General features: G+C 40.7%; 1 protein-coding gene across 6 annotated transcripts in view; it reads right to left on the bottom strand.

Annotated features, from left to right (window-relative positions):
• Window positions 1–13,786, bottom strand: part of bbox1 (butyrobetaine (gamma), 2-oxoglutarate dioxygenase (gamma-butyrobetaine hydroxylase) 1) — a 164,702-nt gene that overhangs the window by 115,564 nt on the left and 35,352 nt on the right. For all 6 annotated transcript variants that reach the window (XM_067994076.1, XM_067994075.1, XM_067994081.1 and 3 more), the window contains one exon: window positions 9,721–9,835. In XM_067994076.1, coding sequence (XP_067850177.1) covers window positions 9,721–9,835 — 115 coding nt within the window. The remainder of the gene's footprint in view (window positions 1–9,720; window positions 9,836–13,786) is intronic.

Below are 13,786 nucleotides of genomic sequence, written 5' to 3'. Positions count from 1 at the left end.
ATTGAGTAGAATGGACCTATATTCTCTGGAGTTTAGAAAAATGAGAGGTGATCTCATTGAAACGTATAAGATTCTGAGGGGGCTTGACAGGGTAAATGCCGAGAGGTTTTTTCCCCGGCTGGAGAGTCTAGAACTAGGGGGCATAGTCGCAGTATAAGAGGTCGGCCATTTAAGACTGAGATGAGGAGGAGTTTCTTCACTCAGAGGGTTGTGAATCTTTGGAATTCTCTACCCCAGAAGGCTGAATGCTGAATATATTCAAGGTTAAGATAGATAGATTGTTGAACTCTAAGGGAATCAAGGGATATGGGGATCAGGCAGGAAAGTGGATTGAGGTTGAAGATCATGATCTGATTGAATTGCAGAGCAAACTCGAGGGACCATATGGCCTATTCCTGCTCCTATTTCTTATGTTCTTATATTCTGTGCAGCCTTTTTGGATTGATATCAAATCCTAAGGTGCAACAATGGTGCTTTTGAAAGTGATGGCAAGTACTGTGATATTGTTCCAGTCATACGCCTGCGAAGGAAGGACAACTTGGCTGTGTCTCCCTGGTGATGTAGTAGGTTGATTTTCCATGGAGTAGCCCATTCTGATCGGGTATGCTGGTGAGCCTGGCTTTGAACCAAGACTAAAATGAGTTTTCTTTATTGTCTGCTAAATAGAGATATGTTATTCCAAAGTGGGCACTCTTATGCTTTATAGAACATTGAATACACTCATTGTGACAAGTAGACCAAACTTTGAGAATTCCCAATCCTCTACTAGCTTTTCCAGACATCTTCACCAGACATTTCCACCATTTATTTACCCTGCGTAGATTAGATGTGACAACTGAACCAAATATCTCTAATGTTTCTCGAACTGAAGAAACATTACTATTCTTATAAAGTAGAGGTGGGTGCACAACATCATGCTCATTGTTTTGATAGTCATTGGCTGTCTTCAGGGCTGAAGGTGAAATTTGTCTGTCCACTCTTCAATTTTGTTTATATCTGCCTGCAGTGACTTGTTCAGGAAATGCCTTTCAGATAGGGACCTAGCTGTTCTATAGAGGATGGTATCCCATCACTTTTGATAACAAAGACTTATCAGTAAAGATGAGAAACAGTTAGGTCAGGCACATTTTCCTGAGGAACCGTGTTTAGGAGTTGCATTATGAAGTTTTAGAGTTACTTGTGTGGAAGTGTCTTAGAGAAACTTTTTACATAGAGAAAACAGTTGATTTTATTGAAAATTCTTTATTAAAAATTAGAAGCAGAAGGCTGGGTAACACAGTGGATTCAAATACATTCCTTTCATCTCTGACACTTGGGCTAAAATCCAACTGAGACTGATGAGATGAACAGCTTCTCTTTCTGGTGGCCCAAGTGAAAAATGCTTGGCCAAACTAATGCAGCCAATTCCAAGTGAACATGAATCCACAGCACAAAACTACTGATAATTCAATATAATTTGTGCTAAATTGACCATTTCATTCTGTTGGTAGATGTGAGAAGTGGAATTTTGTGACTTGCAGCCAACCAGCTTTCTAGATTCTTCTATGTGTAGGGAGCTAGCTCAAATGAAGGAGAGGGGCTGGCCTTGCAAAACTCTTTGAAGCCAGCCCTCTCTCCTACTGGCACAGATGTGCCCATGCCAAGGGCAGAAGCACAGCCCCAATTTTGCTGGACCCATAAAATTAGGGTTTACTTCCCCACAGGAAGCACCTGGGAAATTACCTTAAAATGACAGGCTAAGTTAAAACACATTTATAGCTTAGCAACTAAACATCACAATCGTGTTCCAGATCCAGACTATCCATGAGCAATGCCACAGGAGATCAGCTGGTAATTTTTAAAAAATGATACCCCACAACATTGCTACTTTTTGTAGCCTCCCTGCCATCATACTAATTGCTTTAATTTGGGAAAGGTGAGGGGGGGGGGGTAGAAAGGTGTGGGTTGTGATTTCTCCAAAGCTGCCATCAATACTTCTTTCTTATCTTAAAATGAATATTTCAATAGTGCAGAATAAGACTCTTTGCCATGTTTTCTGCTCCTCAGACTCATCCCTAATGAAGTGCTCTACCATTGTGAAGTACGTCATCTATTGACTGACTAAAAATTGGTGAATGCATCCTTTGAGTGGGGCAACATTGGACTAACGGTCATGACGTGGACTCTCTGAATAGCAGTCCAACACCAAAACTGCTGTAGTTGCCATCCATTTTCATGGTATATTTCTAAAACTTTGTTCTATTAAGTAAATAGTTTAACTGCAAAAAAAAACTGCTGAGTTCAAAGTTCGCACTGTCCTTCATAGTTTGACAGCTAGGCAGAACAATTTCAGATGGTTATTAACATGTTTTGATTTTCAACATGTTTTCTTTGCAGCCTGTAAATAGAACTATAGGATTTACAGGATATTTTTTCATAGAATATGGCTACTCTAAACAAGTTTTACATGCAATGAGAAAGTTCAATAATTTCTGAAATTAGTCTAAGATAGAATATGAGAACCAGACATTCGTAGTTTACAGTAACTGTATTACCAGACTCCATAGTCTAGGATTTGTCACCTTTTTTCTATCAACATGCAGTTAGTAGTTGGGTCAGAACCACATTGTGTTGCAATTTTTAATTAGATAAATGATCACAACAACTTGCATTTCTGTACTGCTCCTCACATACAGGAGAAATCTCAAAGTGCTTTACATTAAGGAAGAAAAACAACTGAACACAAAGCAAGAAAGGGATGGTTAGGGAAGGTACACTTAAAGAGAAAGGTCTGAGGAGGTTTTTGAAAGCAGGGAAGGAAGGAGATAACAAAGAACAGAAATCTGCAGCGGCAGTTCCACTTTGAGGTCAACAAGAGGATGGAGGTTGGAGGATATGGCTGATGGTGGAGATGACTTTGGGTTGGAGAGGAGGCAATGGATATAGCTTGCAGTGACCCAGCTAGAAGGGATAATGGACACCTAGGTCAGTTACCTGCGACATATGTTCAAGCTTAGGACCCATGGATTTAAGATTGTGGAGGTGGCCGTTGCACTGGGGAAACAATCTGGGATTTGAAGGGAGACGTATGTCAAAAGTGAAGGCGAGAGAATTGTAAAAAAGAGATCAACAGACATCTCAATGTCATAGCAGGTGCTAGGTTAGAGAAGGGAAAGTAAAGTTTGATAGGGCATTTGAGGGGGAGTTAGGGGCAGGGTCTAGTTTTTTCCAGGATTAAAGAGTGCAAGTGGAAGAATTTGGGGCAGGTAGAGGGATATATAGAAGAATGGAGATGAGGAAGTGGAAGAGCTCTGTCAGTGATAGAGACCTAAAAGGTCTCAGGGTAGGGTGATGAAATCAAGAGGGTGGCTACATGTGTGTATGGGGGAGTCGAAGTGGAGGTTGTGGGAGGAGAGAAGTGTATGGTGATTAAAGATGGTGTGGGCTGAAGTTACCATGTATAATGATTCATTTAGTGCAGAGACTTAGACTAGATAGGATGGAGGCAATTTTGGTGAGAAGTTGGCTGGGGGAAGAGAATTTTGAAGATACTAGAGGTCTGGTAAAGGTTGAGGTGTTCGAATGTGGAGAAGGAGAAAAAGAAGATTAGGGAGGATAGTCCAAGTTGGCATCTGAAGAGGAGTGACATCATCATCATCATGGAATGTGCAGCCTTAGTGAGGGGGATGGAGCCAGCAGAAAGCCAGGTTTCAATCAGACCCAGGTTGTCAATGTGCTCCTTCAAGATGTGGTGATGGATGGAGAGGGCTTTGTTGATGAAAATGTTTTTGCTGGGCGATACATAACGGGGTGGTGGCTGGCATTTCACTGGGAAAGTTCCAAGATCAGAGGAGTCAAAAGTTTATGAGTGATTGGATGACTGCATTAATGGCTAAGCCAAATCATACCAAACCAAAATTGAAAGATGCACTTTATACAATATAAACTGAATGTAGAATTTCCTTCCAATCAACTGCAAATTACTTTAAATTAGAGGGACAATATTCCTGAGGCCCATGCTGGAGAGTGCAACATGTGAGCAGTGTGTCGGAATTGTGCTCTGCACAAGGTCAAAGCTTAGCTCCTTGATTTCCTATCGGGGCTAATTTAAATAGTGGGGCCATTCCGTGGGAGGGTGCTGAAGCCTCCGATTGGGTGTAATCAGCAGGGCACAGGGAATTGCTTAAAGGCTGCTTAAAGGGGCTGGTGCATCTTGTGTATTTGGGAAAACCTACCGAGGAAACACAGTTGTCTGAGCAAAATATAACATTTCAAAAGTCTGCAACTTATAGCCAAATATCCTGGAATGCTTCTGAGAAGTTATTTCTGCAGGAGATCGTTTTTAACGTGAAGTGCCAAGATGGAAGATTATGTAGCTGCATTAAAAATAATGTGTATAATCCATCACTATGTCAGGCACAAGGGCACCTTGCTTTGATGATGAGGCAATTGTGAAGCTGCTGCAGGACATGGAGAGATGCCCTGTTTCCTTGCCAAAAAGGAAGGTGCTGAAGACTGTGTGACGTACAGCATGGCAGGAGGTGGCTGAGGCCTTCAACTCCAGCAGCACAGTCCAAAGGACATGGTCGTGATGCCAAAAGAAATGTAGGGGGAAAAAAAAAATTGGATAGAGCCTATTATTGGGCACGGGTAGCGCGATCTGCTATTACCCCGCGCCCAATGGCCCCTGCGCAGGCAGGACGAGACATTCGTGAGGCCTGAGGACTTACATTCAAGCAGTGTTCCGAATCAGCGTTGACACAAGGATTCAATGCAATTCACACTTTCCACCAGCAGGGGGAGCCCCAATCTCAAAGGCAGGCTGTCTCTTAAAAATCTCTTAAAAAGGTAGCTGGTACCTGAAAGTAACAGTCTGCTGTCTGCACGGAGATCAGATATCGCATATGCAAAACACAGATGCAGCTCCCATCCCTATGTTTACAAGCTGATGAGTTATGTTAAAACATTGAATAAAGGTTGCGCCTTACTAAATCTCACATCCTCCAATTTGCATACCAGACCTCACCAATCTGCTGATCTGAGTTGGTACCAGGCCTGAGAGAGTGCGTGCACCAAGGTTCTCTGCTGATACACTAGAGGCCTTGGTGCAAAAGGTGGACAGAAGGAGGGGCATCCTATATCCGCAGCGGGGTGGTGGGTGGGGCAAGAGGCCCTCGAGACATATAACCAAAAGGCAGTGGGAGGCAGCGGGGAACAAAGTCAATGCCAGGTGCACAGCATCATGAAACTGGAAGCAGTGCAGGAAGAAGTTCAATGCTTTGACATGAGTGGTCAAGGTGAGTGAGGTCAAATGTCAAGTGGTGTCTCCTACCAACTGCACCACTAGCCGCATCCACTGCTCCACACACTACACCCCCCATCACACACATACCAACAAACTCTTTCCATCAGTACACAACTCTTCCAATCAGATGCTTCCTCTCACCCTTACACATTACCACTGTTGCAAGCCGCCCACCCACAACTCACAGGCCACAGACAGGCAGCTATTCAACCATGACAGGCACATCACCCGGACACATGTCCCATTTTCTTGTAGGAGAAGGTGGCACATATCAGGATGCAGCAAGTGGCAGGGGAATTTAGCCCCTAGAGCCTGTTCCGCCATTCAATGATATCATGGTGGACCTGTGACCTAACTCCATATACCCGCCTTAGCCCCATATCCCTTAATACCCTTGGTTCACAGAAATCTATCAATCTCAGATTTAGAATTCACAATTGAGCTTGCATCAACTGCTGTTTGCAGAAGAGTGTTCCAAACTTCTATACCCTTTGCATGTAGAAGCATTTCCTAACTTCACTCCTGCATGTCCTGCCTCTAAATGTTAGGCCATGTCCCCTAGTCCTAGTATTCAAGTATAGGAGACCTCCAAAAACAGTTACAATTGTCTTGGCAGCCAGAAGCAATAATCCAGCCACTAACCTGTAAATCCTGCATGGTCTCTTTAAATAGTGCTGGTAGGGGGTCCTCCAGACAGTCTAAGACACGTTCAGATGGTCAGGGTTAAGACTGTGTGTTGAGTTGAGCGTTAAGTCCCAAAATGTTGTCTATCACTTTGAATCAGCGTTGCAGAGTGATTGTATCCATTTTCTCCTTACTTTACATGCTTCTGGTGTTCGATATTTGCGCATGCGCTAACTCCTATGCCAAGTTGACGTCACGCTGGAAATGTACGTGCGCAGCCTAGACGCCATCTTGGATGTTGGCGAGGCCGTGTAGCGCCGAAACAATGGTTGCTACATGGCCAATTTAGCGCCTGTAATGACCTCGCCAGGAGGGGAAATATGAATGTAAACCTTTGCACATATACAACTGTTTGTGGGCATCAACCTAGTATATCCTACACACAATGCTATTAAGAAATCTTTATAGTTTACATATTCTTCTAACTGTACTCTTCAAAATTCAACATTTAAAATTTAGAGAAAACAATATTTTTATACACAATACATTATTCCTCTGAGCTAAATTTATCAATGGGCAAAGTTTTTCAATCAGCTACAGCATTTGCTAGTATGGATGGAAGAAACATTAAAAAAATCTGGTCAATAGACAACTTTGGTTAATATAGGACTAATTCTAGATTCCTCTATTCTTCATCACCAGAATTCATGCCACAACTCAACTGGTTTGTACCACTTAATAAAAATAAACATTTGTTCTGCCAAAACTGCTGTCGGACATGTAATACAGCCATCCAAACATGGGCCTGTCTATTATAATGAAAGGTAAATGATGGGAACACATCATACAATGTAACTTTCATCATTTGCACCCTTAGCATTGCTAGTATCCTCGTCAAGGGGGGGCACGGGTAAATTTTAAATTGTCAAGTTCCCTAAAGCAATCGATTGGCCCGCTTACGCTATGCCAAGGTGTCGCAGCGATTTCTCTCACCCTACTTTAGGTGGGTGCTCCAGCAGCACCATAAATGGTCCTGGCACCCAGTGGAATCATTTAAATGCCCCGACTCCAGGATTTGGATTGTGGGGGTCGGGGCAGGCAGAAGTCCCAATCAGTCAAAGATCTGCCAGTCATGCAGAGTTTCCAGCCTGTGATGTTTTGAAAGCTAACATGTCTTGCAGTATTGAGAAGAGTTAATTGGGAGTGATTTTCGACTATGGTGCAAATCAGGTGGGCATTGGGAAAGGAGTCTGCTGTGCCCGCCCAATGGCACCATTTTCATGGCTGGTCATCATTAGGATGGAATAAGCGAGCTGCCAGTGCTGACAGTTAATGAACACTGACTGACAACTCGCCGATTGGAGGGAGGGGAGCAAGGAATCAGACGACTGCTCCGTGGACTTTAAAAGCCTTTAAAAGCGCGAAACCCAGTCCCGGGAGGGGAGTCACTGAGCAACCGGCAGTGGGTGGGAAGATATTTATGGATTTCTCAGTGCCCAAGTTCATCATTTTGGGTATTTTGGAGCGGCCTGCTGTGGTCCCTTTAAGGACCACTGGTTCGGATGTTCAACACTCAGTTCCACTCGGCAGAACATGTGGAGTGCGCACTTTACCCAGTGGAACAACAAAATTGCACTGGGATCCTACAAACGGCAGAGGATCCTGATTTAAATATTTTAATAAGGCTCTTACCTGTCTTTTTTTCCTACGGAAGTCCAGACCATGAAACCAGCCTGGTCTACCATGTAGGACCCATTACCATCATCTAGCAGGCAGCTGCGTCTGGTCCACTGAGCAAACTGCCACTGATGATACAGTGGGTTCCTCTGAGAACTGAGGATGTGGGAAATCTTAACGTTAGGAGTCTCTGTGCCCTATCCCAACCCTCAACCCATATTGCTGACCTTGTAAGGGGCAGGCAGCGGCTCTACCCCTTCCAAGTCTTGCAGAATCCCACCGGATCCCAGCCTAATTTCCGGTACTTCCAGTGCTCTCGTGCCAGGATTACAACAGAAGTGCATCAGAAAGTCGCAGTTGTTCGGACCCAGGTTTTTCAGATTTTCTTGTCTTCAACTTCATTGTTTTGATTGGATATCAGATTTTTCATGGTTTTGCCTCCCAACAATTTTTACCCTCAATCAGCAATGAGTTCCACAGAAGTTTATTCTCCCCTCCATTTTACCTTGCCTCTGCTGAAGGCACTGACTCTTGCTGGAATCAAGTTCCAAGGAGCAGCCATCCAGTATCTCAGGGATGTCCAATCTACAGCCCTAGGGCCACAACCCTTGAGCCCTGGCATTCCAGCACTTGAGGCCCAGGCAACTCAGTCCCATTTGTGCTTATATTTCTTATTCACTGGTTTGTTTTGTTTGAATTTTGTGGGTCTAAAGATTTGGAAAGAACTGTTTTTAGTGCTGTTGCCTCATCAGAGCACCAAGGTCTGTTTGTGTCAGCAACTTAAGATATCTGAAAATTAATGGGAACATGGATTTAAAGTTGAGATGTAGCCCTTGAGTCTCCATGTTACACCACTATGCAGCCCAAGAACAAAAGAGATTGGACACCTGTGTTGTACCTAACCAGAGTAGGCATTACTTATGTGTGACCCTAGACAGTAAGTGTCTTGCTAGATTGTCAAACTGAGCATAATTCTGTCCTTGCTTGTTATCCATATCCTGGCTGTTTTATCCCCCCTTTCCTATCCTGGGGACGCTGACAGCAACTGTAATGTCCCACTGTTTCCCCAGCAGAAATCAGCTAACTCAGCATTCACTGGGGATCAAACCTGGGACTCCCTGGTCTGTATAGTTCAGTATCCCCGCAAGCCGAAACGTCTTCTCTACGTCTACCATATTAAACCCTTTCATAATCATAAAGACCTCTATCAGGTCATCCCTCAGTCTTCTCTTTACTAGAGAAAAGAGCCCCAGCCTGTTCAATATGCCCTGATAGGTATAACCTCTTAGTTCTGGTATCATCCTAGTAAATCTTTTTTGCACCTTCTCCAATGCCTCTAAATCCTTTTTACAATATGGTGACCAGAACTGTTCACAATACTCCCAAGTGTGATCTAACCAAGTTCTATACAAGTTTAACATAACTTCTCTGCTTTTCAATTCTATGCCTCTAGAAATTAATGAATCAATGCCATTTTCATTGTTGCATTATCCTGTTAGTGATGTGATTTAAAACTCAGCTTTTGAAAGAGGTGATTCTAGCACAAATTCTTCATAATGTTATCCCAAAGCAGTCTTTGAGGGAGATTGAAACAGCACCTGCAGCTTTCTGAGCCTGCTCAACTCTTGCACATTAATAACAGCGTGCATCGTGAACTCACCATTATTTATCCAGGAAGATTTGGCCCAATGTTGGACACTACTTATTATTATATTTTTTAAACAACGTTTTAGTTAAAACCAGTGTACAGGTTGATGAAAATATCACAACATAGTGATGTATTGCTACTGTTCCACATAACAGACCAAAACTAGAATAATTGCCTGCTTGCTCTTGCCCCAATTTTTCCACACCATGTTCTGGCATTATTTTCCTGTATTAATATTTACAGATTTATGTTAAAATATCAGTTGCACCATATATAGACATTTTTTGTTGCAACATTTTACACTACATCAGAAACTAACTCCATGGCAGCAATTTGAAATTAAATGCTTTTAAATTTGATAAACCCCTCAAGCTACATGCTCACATTTACATATACATGCAAAAAAATGTATATACAGTACATAACTGCCTACATAATCCCCTTGTGTAGGTGCAATGATTAGAGATTCATACAATAGTGTTCTTACCTGTTAAGAACATCTGTTCTTGTCTCTCTTTTCTTGATGATTGGGCAAAACATCTTGTTTTCAACCAATTAGAATCAAATTCACTGATGTGCTGGTCAGGCCATACGACTGAAATCTGGAGTAAGAGAGTGATGATTAAGACATTAAGTTTGAAAACAGATAGCCACTTTTACCTGCCACCATAATTAGAAAAAGAATGAAAGGAATTTACTATAATTAGAACTAATATTAAATACCAGTATCAAATGTTAAATTATTGAGAAAGTAAAAATTATGTTGTGGCTTGCTACATTAGTGTACCAATGGCATGCAACATCAAGTAGCAAGATGTGGGCTTGCACTGTGATTTCCCACAAAAGGGAATTCACAATCTCAGATGAACCATTTGGGTAAAAGGCTGAATGGAGGCAAAACAGCCAGTCTAGAAAACGGAGAAAATCAGAGGAACCAGCCTCACTGGATTACTCTCAAATGCCCACTGGTGGTTTGGCCAAGAATTTCATTGATAGACACTTGGGAGCAGGTTATGCGATCTGCTAACTCAAGAAATGATGTGTAGTATAAGACGACTTAATAGACGATGAGCAATTAAAAATAGAAAGGGGGTAAAGAATATATAGAATTAATATACTAATGAAACATAGAGTTAATGCTTTAGAATGTGAAACCAGCTTTGGAACATGGAACTGATATACTGATAAGGTAAAGGGTCCATGCTGGAATGTGAGATTAAAATAGTGGAGAGATATAGGACAAGATCCCCCTGGTACTAGAGAGATACAAGATTCAAAAATAAACTTGGGAGCCGGTGGGTTCCCAGGGATGAACGGTAATCAGATGCAGAAAGAATGCGCAGTGTAATAAGGTAACTGGTGCTCACCAGTACAAAGAATGGTAGTTGTCGCTATTAGCTAAGTTATTGATAAGATGCATGTCTACTTATTAGCTTTTCCTCATATTTAACTCTTCTTTTTGGTATAATCATGTAATGGGTGGATGTGTCAGTATTCACAAGTGCACTCAGGACCTGAGAATTTACAAGGAGAGATTTTTAACAGCTCTGTTAAGCACACGCCCAGGAGCCTGCAAGCAAGATAGAATAGAACTAGCCTCAGTTAGGTCATGTTTGTGTCTCCCAGACCAGTAATGTAAAGATCTGTTCTTTTGGTCTATTGAAGGTTGTTTTTAGGACTTTTACTTTATGATCTGTTTCACTGTTAAACCTGTGACTTGCAATAAAGCCTGTTAAAAGGGATTACATTGTGGAGTGTTTCGAACCAAATTTATAAGTTTCTAATATAAAGAATGAATCTAAAGAATTAGTCTAACGGGGTGAACTGAAGTGGCATTGGTAGAGACTTGTGAACATGGAAAAAATAGGAGTTGATCCGAATTAATTAATTAAAAAATGAATATAAATAAATAAAATTTCACAACTGCATTGATATTGTAAACCTTTCTTACAAAATTAACATGTACAGGGTTTTGTTTTTATACAAAGCTGTGGATAAATACATTGATGTTGCATATCTGTCGAGGAATTGTTAGGACAGCAAATATCTGACTTGCCAGCATTTTTACTTTTTGCTTTATTTTTAAACCTGCCTGTGAGGAGAGTACAGAAAATGAGAATCTATAGTGAGATAAGATTTGGAAACAAACACTGGACAGAATCAAACTGATAGGAAACAAGAAAACACACAGAGACTGATTTTCCCATCAACATAAGTGCAGTCAGAAAATGGAGCACGTGCCCAGATGGAATGCGAAAATATGTTTATTCCCTGTTTTACAATTCTTGCTAATATCCACTGATAATCATGTTTTTTTTTAATGATGGAAAAATCAATAGTTTAGTAACACAGTACATGAGCTTCACCAGAAAAGTTTGGTATCAACAGCAAGCCTCAGGTTAAGCAAGTAATCTGTAGGGTGGCTATAGCAAGATTGTACCTTCTGGGGGTGGCGAACATTTTTATTTAAAAAAATCTGTAGATGGCTGATTAGATTTGATAGTTTTTAGTTTAACTAGGGGACAAAGAAAGAGAAAGGGGCACTGGAGACAGATGCTGGAATATATTTTCTACATTTACTACAATAAACTCATTGTCAAAAAAGTTCAATGCCAAGCAACAGGTTTAAAAAATACTAAAAGATTGAGACATTTCAGCATTTTAAGAAATATGTTGAGTTGAGAAGCCCCAGAATTGTCTTTATTCTCCATTATTAATATTTATATAATCCATGAAAAGAAACAGATGTAACTTTGTCTTTGAACAAATAATTTCAAAATAGTTTTAGTTTCTTCAATTTTACACTCCGTTTACTGTCACATTAATCCAGGATAAAAACATTAATATGTTGTTGAGATAATCTCCCTCTTCCTTGGAAAAGAAAATTCCAAGTCACAGCCAGTGTCACATCCAAGGACAAAACACATTTTTTGCAGGTAAAGCTAACAGTAGTACCATCAGAGGAATGTTAAGCTCACTGTGTCAACATACAGCTGAAGATGAAAATTGATAGGCAGCTCACTAGAAAAAGTATACTGCACCTTTCAACTAAACACAAGTACAATTGCATCTAATGTCAGTACCTTTCTTTTTTTACATCCAACTTGGTAGTAAATGACTTGTGCCCCAAGCTGCTCTGGAGCAAAATAACTTCAAAAAGATTCATATATTAACATACCTTATAGGTTCAATCACTATTTTAAAGAAGTTCAAACATGTCAAAGCAATTCAGTTTTCCCCTGCCTTCAAATCTTGGCTTTATTCCAACTTCTACAGGCAGGACAGGATATTGTTCCTGCTGTAAGATCGTGAAAAATATAGTGCAGGAAAAAATTATATGGGCTACCTAAAATTACAGTTCACTCCATTCTACTTTGTGGGAAAGAATGGGAGCGAACTATGCCTGATAAGGCAACAAAACACAGAGCCACAACACTGCTACTGGTATTGTGGGCTACCAGACAGAGAATGGTAAATATAGACGGCTGTAATTTGCTGTTCAGTAGTTTGCCTTCAAAAATTATAATCTTAAATGCTTGAACCATATACTTAAGCAAAGCAGTTTCTACAGAAATAAAGAGAGAGGCATTTGTTTTTCAGGCCATTAAGCACTTAAGTGTAAAATACACATGAGGTATCTAGTAACTATCGCACTGTAACACTCAAGCCTCAAAAAAGGAGACTGAAGTTCAAATAACATTGATACTCTGGTTTCCCCTCCCTCGGGTCAGGGTTCACATTCCTGCTCGGATCCTGCCAATTATTCATTAGTTTATTATCTAAAAATGAACCCCTAGTAATTTTAAAGGTTTTCTATATTTATTTTTGCGATAGTCAATATATGCATACGGTAGTCCTTTTAAAAGATACTGTATTGTCTCACTTTTACTTTATGCCTATGTTGCTCTTGTTCTTTCAGTAATTACTTGTAATTGTTCACTGGCCTGCACCAAGAGCATTTGAAGAAAATTGAAATGACTGTGCCTTCGCAAGCACTACATACATTTGCTCATTTTAAATCTTATTTTTAAACTTAAGATTTCTTCACTTTGTCCCCACACAGCAGCTAAAATATGTAAATCACTATGCAAGGGGCGCAAAATACTTATGGGAGGGCAGGAGGGGTTAGTGGTGATTGCAGCCTTTGTTCTGCAACTCTGCAAACTTTGCCAGGCAGAAGAGCGAGCTTTTTGGAGTCAGCAGAAATATAAGCATCAAATTTGAATGCAACTTCCACTGGATCTGATGTCCATTTATATTCTAAACAGGATTGAAATACACAATCAGACTCTTGTGTATTATCTTAATCACTTATGCTGTTGTGGTATCACACAAGCAACAATTGCTGCTCTCAGCCACCATGCTTATTTATTCAAAACTTCAATTTTATTCCTTATTTTAAATAGGATAAAAGTGACCAAGAATCAGCAAATTAAATATTTTGCATTTCCTACTCAAAAGTTTTCAAGTCAATTTCTTATTATATATTATTTAATACAGTTACAAAGTAATTCACAGCAAAAAGGATGGATGAGCTCAGTAGTCAGTCTTAC

Source organism: Heptranchias perlo, chromosome 12 (genome assembly GCF_035084215.1).
Source record: "Heptranchias perlo isolate sHepPer1 chromosome 12, sHepPer1.hap1, whole genome shotgun sequence".
Taxonomy (NCBI): domain Eukaryota; kingdom Metazoa; phylum Chordata; class Chondrichthyes; order Hexanchiformes; family Hexanchidae; genus Heptranchias; species Heptranchias perlo.
Note: the sequence above shows the minus strand (reverse complement) of the source record. Positions and strands in the feature narration are given on the sequence as shown.